At 38.4% G+C, this 20,887-nt stretch overlaps 1 protein-coding gene across 1 annotated transcript; it reads right to left on the minus strand.

Annotated features, from left to right (window-relative positions):
• Positions 1-3,931: 3,931 nt before the first annotated feature.
• Positions 3,932-18,416, minus strand: LOC139722832 (caspase-3-like). Its single transcript, XM_071634127.1, has 8 exons — positions 18,326-18,416; positions 17,744-17,853; positions 10,329-10,554; positions 9,014-9,157; positions 7,218-7,435; positions 6,512-6,599; positions 5,263-5,442; positions 3,932-4,146 (listed from the first exon to the last, which is right to left on the minus strand). The coding sequence occupies exons 1-8, from the start codon at positions 18,414-18,416 to the stop codon at positions 3,932-3,934; spliced, it is 1,272 nt and encodes a 423-aa protein (XP_071490228.1).
• Positions 18,417-20,887: the final 2,471 nt, after the last annotated feature.

A 20,887-nucleotide genomic window follows, 5' to 3' on the forward strand; every position in this document is an offset into this window, starting at 1 on the left:
TAAATGGTAGATAATAACCGCACTTGCAGAGTTTGTATCGAGAACATTATTCTAAACCGCTGCCATAAAAGTAAATCTGTAGTAAATTGGAATCTCTGCATGGAAATTGGGAATTATGAAAGTTCGACTCCAGTTGGAGGCACCAGACGCAATGGAGGATGTTGGACTACCAATATCATCGTCAACGTGATCATCAGAAGAAGTGAACTCTTAGGGGAATCTTGAGGACTATCAAAGGTAGTGACATCAGGAGTACTTGGTGGTGACTTCTGCTTCCTTCCTTTTGGAGCCATTTTCACAGTCACAACAGTACTTGACACTCTCTGTCACTGCTCAAAATGATTTGGTGAATTGTTAGCGTGCGTCAGCCGAGATCCGTCACGTGATTGCTGCAGTATCGCTTTGCATATGTTGGGCATCCGCTGCTCATTCGATTTGTCCGCTTAGCATCCGTTGGATGGACTGTACGCATTCGCTTTCATTCGTTACTTTATCCGCTCGTAACACGGTTAGCATATGCTCATCATTCGGTAGGCGAACGTTCGAAAACCACATTTTGCTTGCGAATTCGAGCGTATCTGGACTTTGCCAAATTTTGCCCAATCCGTTTGGCATTCTCTGATATATACGTTATAGTGTGACGGGGCCTTTAATGTTGACTATTGAATGAAAACAAATTCTGTGGTTAGTTTAGCTTTTGCAAGTTGGAAGCAATCAGATGCACTGGTCTACTCTGATCTTAGCAGCCATTTGTGATTTTCAGAGTATTTCAGCGGGGGGGCTAATAATATCACGTTATCTACCCACGTTGATTAGGAAAGCAACAACACGGGGCTGAGATATTCCTTAAGATTGACAGTTTCCAAGGTAATCGTGCTGATATACAATGACATTATCGAGATCATTCGTATGAAATTTGTGATCTTCCATGAATATGCTCTCTCTTTCTCTCCCTCATTTCATTATAGATTTGTAAATCCTTTCAATTTGTTTTTGTGTTTTTTTTGGAGCAAGAACAGATTAGGGTTAAAGGTAGTTGAAAAAGACCGTACTTATTGTCTCTGTTTCTCTAGCTCGCATGCGAGAATTCCTCTTTCGCCGGATACCGTCACGTGATCAAGACGTTTGCCTACCGGACCACGTGATCGGAAGCATCCAATCATCCTCGCTGATTAGATGCGTGGCTGCATGTCTCGCTACTCCAGAGTGCGTGTCCATGAACATACTGCCAATGAATGGAACGTGTCAGCTGAACAACGCCACCAGAACTCCAACACTTTCAGCTGAACCGTCTGGAAACTGTGAATATTTAGAGCTTTTGACGAGCTTGTGATTTACGATTTATCAGAACTATCAACGACCCTCTATTGTTGATGTGTGAATCCCTGTGGATTGGCTTTGTTTCATGCGACTTATAAAAATTTATAAACACAGGCCGTGATGAGGCTACGCTTCGGATCAGGGAGCTCGCCAAAAAGCCTTTAACTAAACTTGTCAGGGCGCCTTCCCGTCCTAAACGGGGCGCTTTGGCGAGTCTCAGTAGTAAAACCTTCGTGTCGTACGTACACACTTGATAGGCGAGAGTTACCTATTCAACATTTACATTCAAAACTTAATGTTCTGGAGCAATCCAAGATATGAATCTGTCAGCACCTTCTTCAGTAATGCCATCTCCTTGTAATACACAATTGATGCTCTATAATGATTATCTTGTTCTAAGTTTATTTTTATGCAGTCCTTCGACTGAAATACTTAATTACTCAGGTTCATTTTACTATTATACAGAAATCCACAGTTTATGCAATTAGTTAGATTTGATTCATCTCATGCTTAAAAAAATAATCAACAAATATGTCAATATGAGAATGAAGATTTCACTCTAAACTTTAAAATGGAATGCCAATTTAAAGAAGAACAATAGTAGAATAACTATGACGTCACTATCAACAAACGAGTGGTATCCAAAAGGATACATCGTATAATGAAATCACATAAAGCAAAAGTTTGGGCCGTATTGAAGACACACAACAAAATTCACAACACTTTGAGACATTTAACAGGATGTTTGTACGAAATTACGAAAGTGAGTTATTCAAATGTAAACATTACTGTTCTAAAATTTGGTATTGTATTGTTTGCACAATGATAAAACTTACGAAACATATCATTGTGTCAAACGTGAAAATTTATGCACCTAGTGTCTTTGCATCTTTCACAGTAGGCAATTCATTACCAGTCAATGTAGTCAGGACATGTAGTCAATCTATAAGCATCATATTATTGTGAACAGATATTAATGTAACGGGGAGTTCATACATTTGTAAATTACACATCATAATTTTCTCATAAAAACGTTCGACATGCTTTTGTCAATCATGTCAATGTGATTTATTTTTCTCTTGCATGGATCTGGCTAATGATATATAGATGGAACCACCTTTCTACATCATTCACTATTCTTTTTTTTTTAAAGCACAAACATTGTTTCATTTGAAATGTGGAAATATTCAAGGAATTTGCTTACAGCACACGATCTTATCTTCTTTTTAAAGGGGGAGGGGGGGGGGGGGGGATAAAAACAAATAAAGCAACCCATTCTAGACTGACAACCCGAAACATCTTAACCGATGGTTTTCAAGTTTTACCCTCCAGTCTATGTATTCTTATCACAGTATGTCCACATGATTTACAATTACAGTCAATTTTCAACTCTCTTCGCAAGACTCGGGCTCCAAGATCCATAGTAAGGAAATTAGCTGACATTAGTCTGCTGGTCGCCACCCGTGTCCATGCACTAAGTCTGCAGTGCGCTAATCTTCAACTATGAAGGATGCACTTCTACAGAAGAAGAAGAAGAAGAAGCAGAAGAAGAAGAGGAAGAAGAAGAAGAAGAAGAAGAAGTCGGTTTTTTTTTATATAATACACACACACACACACACACACACACACACCTAAACAACATACACACACACGCACACAGTTATTTGTCGGAAATGTGCAGTGGCCTTTGATCTCTGAGTGTACCGTGTACATGGACAATGAGAGTAAAACACAACAACAACAAACAGACAAACACGCACACAATCCCAAAATATATTTACTTTGTACAGCTACATGCACAAAGGATGTAAGCTGTCCATGTCAACTTCATCTTGATTATTTACAAAAGTGGTAGATTGAAAAAGTACCCGATATATCTAATGCTTTCCGTTCATCTGTCCACTGCAGCATAGTTCAACTGAAAACATACATTATTATCCTCTTCTGTTTCAAATTACGGGACAGCCTCCCCGTGAAATCTGAAATCTTTCATCACTGGTCGAACAATTCGAACACAGTTTGAGGACATGATTGTTTTCTTAACCACACATATCAACTAGAAAAGCACTCCGAGAGCGCAGACCTCCGCCAAGCAGTTACTTTCCATCGATGATCTTGCTCTTCCATATGGAGATCAGTGATTTCCACCCACTGCAAAATTGCCCGAGATCCCCAATATAGAAGCCTTTCTTACGTCATAAACCCTCAGATGCGCCCAGCCTGAACTCCCAAGTTCATTAACCCTACCTGCCAAAATATCAAAAATCCTTCATAAATCTCCCCAAAATTCTCGGATCATTACCAAAAGTTAATCGTTTGGTACTTGTGTCATTCTCAACCTTTCCCGCAAGTTTCATTCCAATCCGTTCAATACTTTTTGAGTTATTTTGCGCACAGACAAACGAACGAACGAACGAACGAACGAACAAACGAACAAACCAACGGTAACGAAAACATAACCTCCTCCCTTGGCGGAGGCAATAACCGGGGAGAAGGGGGATGGTGAAAGCAATGGCCATCCACTTTCAACACAACTTCCCTCGTTTCACCCCTTATCCCACTCCTCTCCCACACCCCCTTTGGCTATACAGTCACACACCTGTGGTCCATCCTACTTTAGAACAAACATGAAACGCTTTGTGAAAGTGCAGACAAAGCATGGCATCTGCTTGGCTCGCCCCTCCGTGGACTCCCTCCACACCATCCTGTTGTTGACCCGGACGAGGATGTCGAGAATGTGCTCCTTGTCTTTGAACTCGGCGATGACGTCGCACAGGTCCTTGACAAACCATGAACCCTCGGAAGAATCGCGCCACGCCTTCGTTCCTGCAGGTTGGAAGAATCAAGATTATGGTGTTGTTGTTGTTGTTTTAAAGAAAGAAAGAAGAGAGGGAGAGAAAATTATGGTGCATGCATCCAGTACGCGTAATCTTGCAAGGAATGTTATGATTAAAGTGTTGAGTTCCGAATTCTCCCGCACATTTTATATCTGCTGAACAGCAAAGTGAATATAATCCCGTCTGATGCGTATCAAAATGGAACAACTTGCAATATGAATATTGCTGCACCTTAGCTCTATGGAATGTCTGTACATTCTGACGGTTATTCCGAAGGTTCAATAATCCGAAAATGAAATAAGGTTCGTTCTTCCGAAGGTTCGTTAATCCGAAAATGAAACAAAGCTCGCTGTTCAGAAGGTTCGTTACGGACCCCTTTTCATTGTCTGATCAACGAACCATCGGAAAAGCGAACCATATTTCATTTTCGGATTAGCGAACCTTCGGAATAACGAACCTTCGGAATAACACCACAAATGCTCGGATTAACGAACCCTTTTTCATTTTCGGATTAACGAACCTCTATATAGGTATAGGGAATTTGTGTGTTTCGGATTAACGAACCTTCGGCATAACGAACCTTCGGAATAACGAACAGCACCCCATTCTGACATGGCTCCGAAACTTTTTTCCCCTACTCTTAAATGTCAATATTTCATTTAAATAAGGACTTAAGGCTAAACTGTTATGAACATGGTCATTTACCGCTAAAATTGGTTAAAAGCGCAAAAAAGAAAGTTTGATTCATTTCAGGAGGGAATTTCCAAACATCCACATGACTATTATAATTTATGCAAGAGATGAATACTTCTAATAATGTTTTCCCCCAATTAATCCCAGTTTCAAGTAATAGTTTAAACTACTTTTGGTGAAGATGCCACTAGGTCTTCATGGCCTAAAAAAAAAAAGGATTTCACCATCATGACGTACAAAATATTTTGGTATACTAAACTTTATCGTGTCTTTTTAATTTGAATGTCATCCCATCCTTTTGACACTGCATAGAGAACAAACAACGCACATTATTTTCTTCCCATCTTGTTTGAAAAGCTTCACGCACACATGCAGCCCACTGAATCCGAAAAACCACCCCTAAACCGCTTACCTTCCGTTGTCGCATAAGCTATCAGGACGTCTGAGTTGACTGGTCTCGTCAGGAAGCCAGGAATTTCCAAACTATCCAGCACTTCTTGTGACGATGACCACGATGGGCTATCGGAGTAGCTAACTGCTCCCACATGCTCTGTGCCACGACATGACTGGATAATAAATATCTTTGGCATATCTGCAAAGAAAATGAATTAATGCTTTTAATTGACGGATTGATTAGAAAAAAAAGCAGCGCGACATTCAAAAAATCGTCAGAAAATTGGAGGAAACCCAAACCAAAAGAAATGCGGATTGAGTGAAAGCAGCAACATTAGTAGAACACATCAGTGACAGTTTGAGGAAAATCGGACTATCGATGCAAAAGTTATGAATTTTTAAAGTTTTTGTGTTGGAACACTGGATGAGGAGACTACTAGAGGTTATGACGTCATTTGTGGACAACAATATAAAGAAAATATAAAGCGAATCCATATTTTTTTTTTCATGAAAATAACACATTCCATCACCTTCATACTGACTAGTTAAGTGTAGCAATTATTCCCCCTGCTTTCTGAGAGCGGCTAGTCAAGTGCTCTTTCATTATACTTGAAAAGCGAATTTCTGTGGAATTCCTTTTATTTTTCTTTTCACATTCTTGTCCACACATACGTCACAACCTCTAATAGTCTCCTCATCCAGCGGTTCCAAAACTAAAACTTTAACAATTCATAACTTTTGCATCGATAGTCCGATTTTCCACAAACTTTCACACATATGCTCTACTGATGGTGCTACTTTCACTCAATCCACATTTTTCTTTGGGTTTGGGTTTCCTGTAAGAAAAACAAAGTTGGAAGCCATACACAAAAAGCGCTGCAAATTTTCATACGCTGTGACGTTTAAACCGAGGTCATTGGAACAGATTATTGAGATATACATTCAGTATAAGACAAACAATTTACTTCATCCAGAACTAAGTCTTAAAATCCACTGGTAATGAACAATGGATGCAAGACAAGTGTGTGTGGCATCTAATAGTACATTGTGATATGATTACAGTATACAAACGCTCGACGTTTCTTTCTGATGTACTGCATAGTATTTAGTATTAACTAGTAGTATTGTGACTCGTAACATGTTGCGAGTGGCTGATTTTGTGATGATATGCATTAATGGAATGAGAAAGATATATTTATCCTTTTCCAGAGATATTAAGCAGTTAAGCGATTCTCAATACATGTATTAAAGTTATTCATCAGACTCGCCTTTCATTTCTGGTATCTTGTCGCCATGGAAATACTTTATGATGTCATCAACCAACATCCACTTTTCATCAGCCATCAATACTCCATCCTATTTGTTCAAAGTGTGATGCATATAAAACGAGAAAATTGAATAGAGACAGAAATTTTGATTCGTTTCCAATTCGCACTTTGCATTCCTTGCAACTGATTGACAAATTGCTCTACAGACGTAAAAGAGCAGAGAAGAAAAAGAAGTAGAACAGAGAAAGTGCTACCAGCCTAACACGATGGGTTGACATCAACTACTTAAGTGCTTAAGGCATGCCATTCCGAGGTATGAGGGAGTACCAGCCGTCGTTTGGCTCAGTCGGTAGCGTGCCTTCCTCCAAATCCAAATGACCATGGTTCGATTCCCGAGTCTAGCTGACATTTGGCCGAGCTAGTATGTTGGGTGTAATCGTACCGTCCCCCTCTAGCAAGGAATGAATCGTATTATTATTTTTTTCAGATTAACGAACCTTTGGAACAACGATTAATATCATGATTCAACTTCACGTGCCACCAGTATGTGTATGGGTATATCCTATTTTGAGAACATCTACATAGATCCTAAAATATTATATTATGCACAATACGATACGATATCCTGTGTTTCCGTGAAATCATTTCTGTGACATGCAAAATTACAAGCTGATACTGATAAAAATATTATAATTATTCCCGTTACCTTTTCTGGTCCATCCTTCTTTGTTCTCTGTGGTTGACCGTGCGTCCCAATGATGAAAATAAAACTCTTGTATTCTCCCTTTCTCAGAGTGCTTTGTGAGGTACGAAGGTAGTTTTCGAGCTCTCCCTTGGTCACATCCTTTTTATATGTCAGTTCGGAATAATTGTCTCCAAGGTCTTTGAAGAGCCCTCGAACGTTCCCTTCATCCGTCTCAGCTCCTGTAAAGACACAGCATTAGATAATTATGTGGAAACAAAGGGATAAAAAGATATTAGTAGGACAAGAAAGTGTAGAAAGGTAAGTGCGCGAGAAATCTGTCTTAACAGTCTGTGTGCCAGAAGCTGAACCTTGTCTTACCGTCTGCATGATTTTTTTTTTTCCTTTTGGAGGGTGCTGAATCCGGATCTGAAAGATGCAATTTTTGTATCCATAAGGGTTTTTATATATCCAAGATCAGAAGATGATCGCCAAAACGGCCGCCAAAATCTTGATTACTATTATTTCCTTATGAAACGATGAAAAAAAATGTTTCACCCCATTTCGAGGGTGCTGGATTCGAATCTGGATGATGCCTCTTTTGCACCCCTGAGGGTTTTGAAATATCCAAGCTGGCGCCAAAATGGCAGTCAAATATTGAAATTATAATGGAAGCATTTCCTTTCATATGGCGACAAATTGGAAATCAGCTATTTGTTTTAAATCCTTTATCCGCTATGTAAACTATCCTAATTCCAAATGTGGTTGATGCAACACCTGCATCCATTAGGGTTTTGCGATATATTGAAAAAGGGTCTCCATAAACTAATATCTACATTTCCTTATAGAGGGTGGAATGTTGTATAACGTTATTAGGGGCATTGATCCCAGGATAACAAAACAAACATTTTCTATGTACCTTGAAATTTAGCAAATAGTTATAATCAGCGGTATCTAAGATAACTGCAGCTGGCAACAACGGTACACTGTACAGGAAAGTCACATAATGCATGTCTCATAAAATGTTTTCAAACTCACTGAAAAGGTTGATTTGACATCCACCTAAGAGATTTAAGTCTGACACTTACGAACAAAAAGACTGAATGTCCATGGAACATCATGTAAGACAAATTCCAAAGGTCATCATATTCTTATTTTCTCTCACTTCTATACCTCTATCATTTTAACGACTTTGAATCAAAAGATGATTTCTTTCTGTAAATTTTCTTATTACACTTTGTAATTCTTATTGATTCATTATAATTTTCTTTTGCAGCTAATTTTCCTGTTTCTGGAGCGATCGCTCTCCATTTCCTCAAGGCCAACTTCCAAAGATCCATATCAAGTGTAACATTTAGATGAAGGACACTTTTTTGCTTCTTCTCCCTTCTTCAATGAGCCTATCATTAAACAACCCGATGTTCTGGGACCCATTTCATAAAAGATGTTAGGATAGCAACTCTTGATGGAATGTCAACTTCAAATAGCAAAAGCCAATGAGGAAGCTGGATTTTTGTCGTTACCATGACAATTGCCATTCCAGTAGGAGTTGCTATCATATCAACTTTTTATGAAATGGAGCCCTGATTGGTGGGCACTAATCTTATAGTCAGTAATGGAAAGCTGCCACGTTCACACATCAAAATAAGAAATATTCCAAATAGTAGGAGGGAGGGAGAAACATGTGTGTTATACCTGCAAGTCAATGAGCAAAAACGATAACAATTCTGATATTTTCATAAAGCATCCTGTAGAATCAAGAAGGAAAGGGCTTGGTTTCTCCCCCTTCTAGTTACTGGTATCTCTACAGCAATACACACCTAAACGTTGGTTTGATCTGCCAGTAAACAGGTTGTTGATGAAAAGGACGAGGCACTTCCCTGGCTCGTAGAATACACGGTGATCAAACCCCTTATTCCCGGAGGCGCCATCTGAAAAGGATGTACCTCGAGGAAGACTATCCGCTAGATATCAATAAATTATAAGAAGATATAAAGTATTGTTAGTCACATGTAATAACAACCATAATGACAAGTTAATGCCATGCAAAATCGAAGTATTTGAATGAATGATAAAAATTTTGAACAAGATCATGTATTGCTCTGAACAAGATCATGGATAAGGACATGTAAAACTTTTGAAAATAAAATAGGCTATCAATAGAGGATTCCCATGAAGTAAGCCTATATCAACGAGTTGTCAGCAACTTTCCACATTTTGTTTTTGTCTTTTTATATTTCATTTCATATCAATTCATTTTCATGTTGCTCACATAAAGCACAACAAAGTACATAAATACGAAAATTACCAAAAATAAAAACAGAAATTAAATGAAACTTCACAGGCATATACAAAATTTTGTCTTGTAATAAACACAAGGTGTGTACATTTGAGAGTTGAACTATGGTTAAAATGCAAGAAATATGATGGGGCCTGAACAAACGCAGACAAAGAATGAGGAAATTTTATCTTTCCTTTGATTTCAAAAATCAATGAAGAAAAATAATCAAATCAGGTAAAAAGATTTGGACAATTTTCACTTCATTTTTTCTTTTTTCAAGTACATGTATACTTATGACATACTTTTGACGATTCAATAAGGTGACTTTTAATGAATATAGCATAATCATTAAAGTGAATTCATGTTTGGTATTTCTGAAAGAACTTTCGAGTCCCTCCCATAATCATGTCATGTGTGTCATATATTTTGTACTTATCGGCTTCCATAGTCTGTGAAAATGATATGACTGCATTAGTTTAATTCATTAAAATGAAGACAGTACCGTATATGAGCAAAATGATGCGAGTAATTCTAAATTTTAGTAAATGAATATATCAGTATTCATTTTATTCATATCCGAATCTCATTGTCTTTACCAATCAGATATGCCATTGATGTTAAAAATCAACAAAATCATAATGAGATTAACTCTATAATTCCTTTGAAGTGTTTAATGTTGTTTGTAATTTTTCTCAGAAGTGATAGAATAGATGAAAAACTAATGAACTAATTGGTTATCGGGATTGGGATATGATGGAGAAGGAAATTAGCTGCTGCTTACACATTGAAACCTGAGAACTTTGAGGCTGGCGAAGGTCATAATGGCTTGACATGGATGGCTGAGGATGGGCTACAACGGGCTGCAGGGCAGGGCCTCTTGGTGCGGCATATTGCTGACTGTCGTACTGAGAGGCACCCATGTATTGCGGCTGGGGAGCGTAGTGGAGTGGAGCAGCGTGAGGCATGAACGTAGTTCCTCCTGGTGGAATGTAGCCCCTGGATGCGCAACTGCGGGATGATAACCTTGTTGGGGCACTTGCTGGGCTGAATCAGAGCTGTCATCTTCCTCCACTGGGTAGTCTACAACCAGAAGATCAAGAGGGAGGGAGAGTTAAGTAAGTAGAAAAACAGAGAGACGGCTTGACGGATAGAGAGACAGAAGAAGCAGGTATGGATGTGAGACATGGAGATACAGAGAAAAGAAAATCGATGCCACTGACACGGAATAGAGAGAGAGAGAAAATACCAAAAAGGAGCATGTATCTTATCAAAGCAGACGAAATCTTCAAGTCTTTGCATGTTACAATCCGCCACTGGATACATAATCTTTGCTGCTGCATCTCACTGATCATTACACTGCAGGGCACAGGAATACATAAGGGTGTCACCACTTTGGCCCCTTTGGTCCCTTATGCTTTTTTTTTCTACCTGGAAGTTGCACTAGAAAAAAAGAGACCTTGAAGTATGAGGCCTTTGTTTTTGCGCTGAAGACCTTGCTGATGAAACCCAGAAGTGGCACCAAAAGCATAGAGTGCCTTCCCCCCCCCCCCCCCCCCCCCCCTCGCCACACTTTTGGTTTGAGACGACGAGTGCACTGGACGTTCTCCTCTCTCTGCGTCGCGTTGAAAAGTGGTTTGGATTACGCTGGGACGCAACGTATAAAAAATAAAATCGCGCCCCGATCCGTGCATGAAGTAGTTCTCTACTTTGCAAACTGCGCGGACGTAAAAATAGCCCAGTACGCGTAGTGAAAGACTCAGGCGACGCAAGCTAAAGATAGATCGACTTGACGCGCTTTTTGCGCACGCTCAGAACATGCTTTTTTCCCTTTGAACGTCCGCGCGTCTAAAATCTAAAGCTCCCTAATAATACCGTAAAAACATTAACTCTTCATCCGCATGTGGTTTATCCGATCTCCAAATCTTCATTGATGAAGAATTTGCTATATCGCCAGCATTTTTGTCTTCCCTTTTTGTTTGCTATATTTTGGTCATTAACTTTTTGTACTCGTTCTCCCCATAGTAATATTTACACCCGGTTTCAATATTGGGACCTACGCTCGACAAGTTTGCTTCTAAGTAGGATCCATCATATTTATTTAGCAATTATTCTCAGATTAAAACTTTCACAGATTGACCACCATGTTCTATCATTATGTTTGTAATATTCTCCTATGCTTCTTTGCTAGATATCAATTCATGCATTCTTTCATTTTGTTTTATTTGATGTGTTTTCGTAGAAAAATATGAAAAATAGATTGAAATTGATCCGTCTGTCATTCCATCTTGTAACATTAGTTTTTTATGGGAAAGTGGTTTAACGGTCTTTGTTTTTCAGAGCAACATTTGCAGTTCTACTCCCAGTAAGTTATCATATTTTCTGACTGCCTACTATGAATCAAACACTACATATAAAATGTAAACGTAGATGTAGATATACATTTTGCATGCAAATTACATGACTGTGCACAATCCATTAGAACTGGACGTAACAGATCCATCAATGTTAACCCACTCTCAATAAACTGACATCATGTTCGCAGACAAGTTATGAAAAACACTTTATCTACTCTTTGTTCATTTGCCGAAAAAAAGGCACGTTACTTACGCATTGCACGAAGTTTCATCTCTGCCGTTCTTATGGTTACTTGGTGTACTTCTGCGTCAATCAACCTGAATAGTTTGTGGAGCTTTTTGTAGTGTCCCAACTGCAGAATATATGGTGCAAATGTTCACTTTACATTAACTGACAGTGCATGAAAATAGTTCCTGTAAAGAGGGAGAGACCATTCACATTCACGTATAAAAAAGGGCAGAAACAAAAATAGGGGGCGTTTCATCAACGAGTTCGTCGGAGGTTTTCACCGACAAATTTGCTATCAGCCAATCAGACGCAAGGATTTCAGTAGCTTTTAACAGTTGTCAGTGGAAATCAAAAAAAAAGTTTCATGAAATGGTCCCCAGGAGCCAACCTTTTTTATGACCTGGATACAGTATTGTGCTCGTATTTCTAGTATTTCGATATGTTTTAGTGTTCGACAAACTATCCCATGTGGTTTCATCCAAACGATACATTGATAATGATTCAGTTCTGCCGTCGCTGGTCATGCCAATTCACAGAATGATATTAATCTGACATGAACTGGCAATATTACGATGTATAACAATACACAACACTACTCATAGATTCACTTCGTGTTGATGCTCGAATAACGGAAATCATGGTAACAGCAAAGTGAGTTATCTGAATACCTGTGGAAATAAACACTAAACAAAAAGTAAGTTCCCCCTGAAACAAACATCTGTAATTTATGAATCAGGAACCTTTGAGGAAATCTGAATACAGGATCATGTAGCTGTATTTATCGGCTACCTTTCATGTGAAATTCAGTGGATATCACTTGGTCACGTTTGAGTGAGCATGACTTAAAGGACAAGTTCACCTTCAGAGACATGTGGGTTGCGTGAATGCAGCAATATTAGTGGAACACACCAGTGAAAGTTTGGGGAAAATCCAACAATCCGTTCACAAGTTATGAATTGTTAAAGTGTTTTGCGCAATCACTGCTGGATGAGAAGACTACTACAGCGTATGATGTCAGATCCGTACAACGATATAAGGAAAATAAAAAGAGAATTTCACAAAACTTTACTTTTTGAAGAAAGTGCACATTTCTTCAACTTGTTATTGACGTATATTGCGGGTAATATTATTACCCCCGCCTTCTATAAAAGAGAGAAGTCGAGTGACCTTTTGTTATGCGAGAAAAGTGAAAAAATTTTCTTTATACTTTCTTTATATCGTTGTACACATGTGACATCACAAGCTATGGTAGTCTTCTCATCCAGCCATGACTGAGCAGAAAATTAAAAAAATCGTAACATTTGAACAGATTGTCCGATTTTCCTCTACCTCTCACTGATGTGTTCTACTAACATTGCTGCATTCACTCAACCCTCAGGTCTATGAAGGTGAACTTGTCCTTTAAAGTAAATATGGTCATTTTCTGAAGTTCACATGCCCAATTTTGCAACTTTGATTTGATGATATCGGAAAAAATTTTAATTTTCCAGGATAAAAAGGCATGCAGCGTATAATTCATGTGCTTCTTATCGTACCATGTGACTTGATGTGCACAAAATTTCACGGTTGAGTGAACACGGGGTGAAAATTACCAAAATGGCTGATTCGACATGTTTCTCGTGATAATTTCTATCAACTGAGATTGAAATCGTGTGTTGAACAGCTTTTACACACAATTCACGTAATTTCACTGTTGAAAGAGCATATAAAAACAAAGAAAAATAACAATTTAAATTGTGCAGTAAGAATTGCGATAACTTTGCACTCTGAAATCAACTGTATGATGCTTTTTCATATTGTGCTAATACCCACACGCATATCAGTGACCACCTGACATTTCAGTCACGCTTCAATAAGCACGTGAGGCTGGAAACCCTTTTCTTTACCCTACATAATCAAAAATTGGCACTTTGGCCATGATCCCCATGGTAAGTTCATGTGAAGAGGAGGAATTTATGCTTTTGAGAGCTAACAATGGTTTTGAATGCAATGTGGTTTATTTTACGGTCGAATGACCACATTATGAAACAATGATTTATCTTATTGAAATTATCCAGCAGGTGTTGCTTTGATATTCTGCATTTAAAATCAACTGAAAAACATTTCATTATTGCATTGCATTCCTTCAAAATTTTACACGTCAAAGGGTACATGGGGCCGGAAACCCCCCCCCCCCCCCCTTTATAATCCATGGCTACCTTTGATTAAATATTGAAGTATTCCTGGGATATTGATCTGCCTTTAGTTTGATGAAATCCCCTTGTTTGGGCAGAGATGAGAAATTATGCAAATTAAATCTCCGGGCCTTTATTCTCGCTACTGAATACTAATTTTGGCATTACGTTCTTGATGTCTTTGTGACGTCATAAATTCATGCATTAACTCAAGGGAAAATAAATGCTATTAATCATTGACATGGTACCAAATTTCACGTTTGTTAAACATCAATATCCTCACGTGCTGCAAATATGTACTGAGAGTCTGGAGACAGACATTGATTGTGGTGAGATAGTGGCCTTTGTTGTTCATGTGGTGTTGATGATTGTGATGGTGATGATAGTTGCTTAAAATGTTGGTTGACTATTATGCGATCATTATTGCAATGTGACACAAATTGGTAGCATCTGCAGTCACTTTTTAGGCTCTGTCCGCTAATACCGCTGAACACGTCTTCATAAACAAAACAACTGTAAATCTTATGGGAATTTCAGCCACGAAAAATGGTTATGACCTGCACACTTTGCTCATCTTATGTGCTCACTGAAGCATGTCACAATGCCATTCTTTATTCAAATGTTATTTTTTTTTCATTTAAATCAGAGTAATTTCCCAACATTTTAACTAAAACATAAAAAACAATGAATATTTGTTATTATATTGGGTAAAGAGGGTTTTCCAGCTCCACATGCCTATTGAAGCGTGACGGAAATGTCAGGTGATTACTGAATACATAGTGGTATTAAACACAATACAAAAAGCATTAAACAGTTGATTTCAGTGCGCAGAATTATCGCAATTCTTACTGCGCACAATTTAAATTATTTTTCTTTGTTTTTAATGTGCTCATTCAACAGTGAAATCACGTGAATTGTGTGTAAAAACTGTTCAACACACGAATTCAACCTCAATTGATAGAAATTATCACGAGAATCATTTAAAATCGGCCATTTTGGTAATTTTCACCCCGTGTTCACTCAACCGTGAAATTTTGTGCACAAGTCACATGGCACGATGAAAAGCAGATGAATTATACGTTGCATGCCTTTTTATCCCGGAAAATTGAAATTTGTTCCGATATCACCCAATCAAAGTTGCAAAATTGGGCTTGTGAACTTCAAAAAGTGACCATTTTGACTTTAAGTCATGCTCACTCAAGCATGACCAAGTGATATCCACTAAATTTCACATGAAAGGTAGCCGATAGATACAGCTACATGATCCTGTATTCAGATTTCCTCAAAGGTTCCTGATTCATAAATTACAGAGGTTTGTTTTAGGGGGAACTTTCTTTTTGTTTAGTGTTTAGCTGTATTATACCAGGGCCGGCGGAACGGGGGGGGGGGGGGGGGGGGGGGAGGGCATTTTTTTTTGCACCATACATAGGAATACATAGGATGTCACCACTTTGGCCCCCGCCCCACATTTTTTTTTTAAAAACCCAGGAAGTGGCACTAGAAATAGAATGAAAGCTCTGAAAGATTGCGCTATGTTTTTTTTTTTGTTTCGCTTTGCTTGTCAGCTGTAGAAACCCGGAAGTGCATCACAAGTGCCGCTAAAGTCCCCCCTTCTTTTTTTGCTTGTTAGCTGATGAAACCCGGAAGTGCCCCCCCCCCCCACTTTTGAATAAGTGGCGCTGGCCATGAGTAGCATTGGTATCACATGACTATTGTGATGATAATAACATTGTTATCTATACAATCTGCCAAAGTTACCATTAGCAGGGCCTGCAGACCTACTACTACCATTTATCTAGGCAATGAACTGTATCATTCAGTTGTGTGAGATTCCTCCACAGACAGACTTTCATATATATAGCTGTCTAAAACACACAACTCCTCATTTTGAGGTTCACTTCTCTCATATACAACTGATTACTGACAACGATGTACCTCAACACTCTGCAAAAACAAGTTTTTTTCTTTATATGACATTACTACTCGATCTCATTAAAATATGGCCAGGTCCATAAGATTCGGTTAATATTGGTCACCTTTTCCATTGATCTCCATCATGTTCATTATGACCTTTCGTCCCAATTATTTCAAACAAGTGATGTATATCATATTTGATAATCACCCCTTGTATGACATGGTCACTGAGATCTCCTCGCTGAAGTTATGACTTGAAAATTATATCTCAAATCAATGATAAGTGATTTTTGACCATTGGACTTCCATTGACCACAATGATAATAGTAATGATGATAATGTACTTTGACCCCACTGCCCAAATCTTCCCTCCATGATCTCAAATAGGCAATACATTTACAAGTTTAACGAACATGCCTTTTGCAGAAATAAGAGCGGAAAATTACATGTAAAGAATTTGACCTTGAAATTTGACCATGAGCGGATGTACCAAAAATTTTCCTTAGAGAATTTTCACATTGCAATACATTTTGAAGATAATTTCATGAAAATACCTTTTGGCATTGCAGAGACGAGGGTTTTTAAGAATTTCACCTTAATCTTTGGCTTTTGACCTTGAGCGGGTCTTTCTGCTTCTCTTTCTTTTTCCCTATTCCCCTATTCTCCGTTTTTTTTTTATTGTATTAATGCCATGTTATATTGGTTATCAAAGAGTCAAGATTTAAGCGTGGTTGGCGTTGTTTCCATATGAAAATTTATAACGCATGCAATTATGTCACAGATGTGTAATGAAAAGAGTTGAAATTGTAGGACATAGCCATGGATAAATTTGACCGTGCATCACAAAGCCAACAAAAAGTCTCACGCGCAATGATTTTGTGTGATGATTCAAATAGGTGAAACAAGTCGACCTACACAATCTTGGGTTTTCTTATTTTCTGAAAGCGCAGTACTTCTTTTGCATTATTGTAAAGTTTGGGATTATAAGACGAACGAGAAATTGCGTCCCTAGGAATTTTTCCAGAACGTTTTTTTTTTAAAGAATATTGAATTCAGGTGTGGCTTAGAGCCCCCTTTTAATTCCCTGAAACATTTTACACACTCTATACTTTCAACTCGAGTAACTTTTGAAAGATTGAGGCTATTGCTTTGAAATTTATATTCGTCATAGATGGATTGTGTTGATAGAGCATGTTCAATTTCAATGATCAATTTCACTGTTGTTGGTGTGAAGTTTTACATCCTGCGGTTTGTCCCATTCATTGCACAAAGTGCGGTAAGATTAAACACTTAAAAAACCCAATACTTCAGAGCCGCTTTTCTCAGTACACAAATTTCCAGAATATGTGTATTCTTTAGAATTAATATCATGTAGAATTAATATCATGTATCTTGGAGAGCCAATTTGAATTGAGTAATATATCATTTTAAAGCTCAGTCTGCTCTTTCAGAGTCTGATCATAAATAAAAATCCATGTTTGCCGACTTTTTGTACGTTTTGTGATGTATGGTCACAAATACTAAACAGATATCATTTAAGTGTAATCAAAACTTTTTTTTCTGTAGTTGCATAATCACGAAAACAGTGATAACTTTACCTTGAATATTTGTTTTTGAGCAAGTTTGTCAAACAAAGTATCTATTGTTTTGATGGTGCGCTGAATGTCACCGGCACCAAATCCTCCTAATTCCTTCTGCTGTATTTCCCCTGCAATGAATTATAAGAAGAAAAGAACTGGAGGATAAATCGATCGCACGTGATAAGGAGCATAATATAAACACAAATATTTTGTTAGACATTTTCAAAACTGTACCAATAAAAACACATTAGAAATAATTCTACGAAACTTGATTTTTTGAGAAAAATAGGGTCTACATATTTTCCACGGACTTGTAGCTAAAAAATGTGTAACAGGTACTGTAATATAGTACTCCCTGCTTTTTAAAAGAGGTAAGACAAGGGAATTGTCATTATGCTATAGAAAAGTGAAAATGTGTTTTAAATTTTCTTAATATTTCTTTTGCTTTGTTGTAAAATGCAACAACCGACGGGATATTGCTGAAATAACTATACAAATAGATATATCACGTTCGACCTCTTAGAAGTTTTCAAGATCATCAGCAATCTCGATCAAAAGAGCATGGCTTCTCTTGTCACAAACAAACATGAAATAACTTACTCTTCATTAGGCCAAATTGTTCATCTGTAATGTCATTCCTCAGTTTCCGCAACATTTCACGTTGGATTTCCTTCACCGCCTCCTCGGACATCTTTGCCTCCAACAGTCACTCGATGGCTGCGTGGAAAATCCTGGAAATATCACAACGCCTCTAATTTCCAAACCTATATGAAGGAATGGAAAAAATAAGAGCATAATAACTTAGAGTAAGTAAAGGATTGTGCGTGTCTCATCCATGTCTTCAATGTCATCAAGAGATCCACTGCCAAATTATTACGTTAAAGTTCTTTACTTAGACCAGACTGACTATCAAGAGCAAATTCATGAAATCATTAACTCGTCAGAATTTAGTGCTTTTTAATCTTAAAATCTTAAAATTTAAACAATAATTGCTTTACTATGACTAACGGGTAATGATGGTGTCAAAAGGGCGTGCAAAAGTACAAGTAGCTGTTCTGACAGACTTGGTGAGCAAAATGGTGAGCAAACAGCGTAGATTATTTTGCACGAAGAAACGTCATGTGCGAATAGTTTCTGATCTTGTAATCAGGACCAAGATCTCAGACAAAACTTTGAAAGCACCTTTGTGTTCATTATTATGAGCATCATGAATAACACGAATATCATCTGTTGAAAACATGAAGTAACTCACGGGAGATAGTGGGGCAGATATGTGAAAAAAATGCTCACATCCGGCGGAAAGTATGAAATTTTGCATATAGGGGTATTTTGAGGCGCTGATTTCAAAAATTGCCGGATCCAAAAGATCTGATCACGGGGTCGGCCGCCATTTTGAATTCCAAAATGGCCGCCGTCAAAGATCCCTATCTTCAGTTCTGAATGACAGTAGCCATTGGAATTTGATATCTAAAAGCATGAAGATATGATGACTTCAATAACAGACTTATTTGATAAGTCTGACAAGCTGCACGGCAGCCAATTTGAGTTTAATACATATTTGCCATGTTGGAGTGTTGAAAATCTCTATCTCGGGTTTGTAAATTAGGCTACCTGATTGAGCGCGCGTTTGTAACTGATAGAGTGCGCGCTGATGTATTTACATTGTGACGTCAGTGAAAGGTACATTATGCTTCCTTTTTGCTGCACTTTTTGACATGCCCGTGAATGTTAGTCGTGATGTTTGTCTTCGTAGCCACATTGGAATTCAAAATAGCAGGCATTGCGTTTGTCAGACACATCACATCAGTTAATAGTTTAACTCAGTATGTTAAAATACTTGTTTACACCTAATTTCAGGGTCACTCACCACTTAGAAATCGAGATAGAGATTTTGAATATTTCGTCGAGGCGGCCATATTGGAATTCAAAATGGCGGCCATTCGATGTTTGTCAGACACTCCGAATCAATCTGTCATCAAATTCATTGTGTCAAAACGCTCATGTGTACCAAATTTTGGTGCCACAGGTCATTCAGAACTGAAGATAGGGATCTTTGAATTTGTTTTGTGATGGCGGCCATATTGGAATTCAAAATGGCGGCCGACCCCGTGATCAGATCTTTTGGATCCGGCAATTTTTGAAATCAGCGCCTCAAAATACCCCTATATGCAAAATTTCATACTTTCCGCCGGATGTGAGCATTTTTTTCACATATCTGCCCCACTAACATGGTCTATAAAAGATTATTAATATTGTCATTTGCATAACAATCTCAAGACAGTATTTTGAACAGAGTGGGCCCAACTAATAACACTTTTTTTTTTACAATTACAAAAAAAAAAATACCCACCGGGATAACGATCGTAATAAATATTCTAAATTGTTTTGCAAGCGTCCACACGGGCAGAAAATAGCAGGATAACGATCGCAATCCAAGTCTCGAGATTTTTCGCAAGTATTCACACGCTATTTGGCGCACACAGTGAGCTTCACTGTGTGCGCTTCTCTTTGCCTTTCGTTCTTGCGAGTCACCTGCCCAGCATCGGGACCGAACGCTGTTTTGGCCGAGTACCATAATCGTTTTCCCCAGGACGGAACGTTTCTCGGATATGATCATGCGCAGAAGCAAATTTTGCACGCGGCACGCTCAACTACCGGCCGCGTCGTGCTTGCGAAAGCTCGCTAGTGATGCGGTGCGCACGCTGTTGTGATGTGCGCTTTGATTGATGGGATATATTATAGGACTCGGGGATTACTTGGTCCATCAGAGGGTGCGTTTATATCAACTCTTTTTCTCGGTAGAAACAGGTTTTCCAAACAGCTTTCAAGGAATTTTTACGAGTTAATAAACGCAAAGCTGTTTTGAAAGCCCTTTCGGAAAGCCTTTTCGAAAGCCTCAAATTTGTGGCTTTCCAAACAGGTTTCCTAAACAACAGGTTTTCAGAAACCTGTTTGTAACAGCCTTATTAAGTTGATAAATGCAAAGCTGTTTTGAAACGGCTTTGTAGTATTGTACGGCAGTATACGAACAATGCACGCCTTATATGACCTCTTCTCCTCGGGTCGAATTGCGCAATGCAGCTGTGCAGTGACAGGCCAGTTATCGTGTTCGCGAAGAGTTGATAAACGCAACTATTTTGGAAGCCGTTTCTAAAGGGCTTT

Source organism: Diadema antillarum, unplaced genomic scaffold, assembly GCF_040938485.1.
Source record: "Diadema antillarum isolate AM-2024a unplaced genomic scaffold, OU_Dant_1.0 scf00000172, whole genome shotgun sequence".
Classification (NCBI taxonomy): Eukaryota; Metazoa; Echinodermata; class Echinoidea; order Diadematoida; family Diadematidae; genus Diadema; species Diadema antillarum.

Excerpts from the sequence above, each read along its gene's own strand:
- LOC139722832 (XM_071634127.1), bottom strand. The coding sequence starts at position 18,416 with ATGTCCGAGGAGGCGGTGAAGGAAATCCAACGTGAAATGTTGCGGAAA. Across the intron at positions 7,436-9,013 it reads CAGATCAAACCAACGTTTAG|GAGCTGAGACGGATGAAGGG; the intron begins GTGTGTATTGCT and ends GTGTCTTTACAG. Across the intron at positions 5,443-6,511 it reads CAAGATACCAGAAATGAAAG|ATATGCCAAAGATATTTATT; the intron begins GCGAGTCTGATG and ends TTTTCTTTGCAG.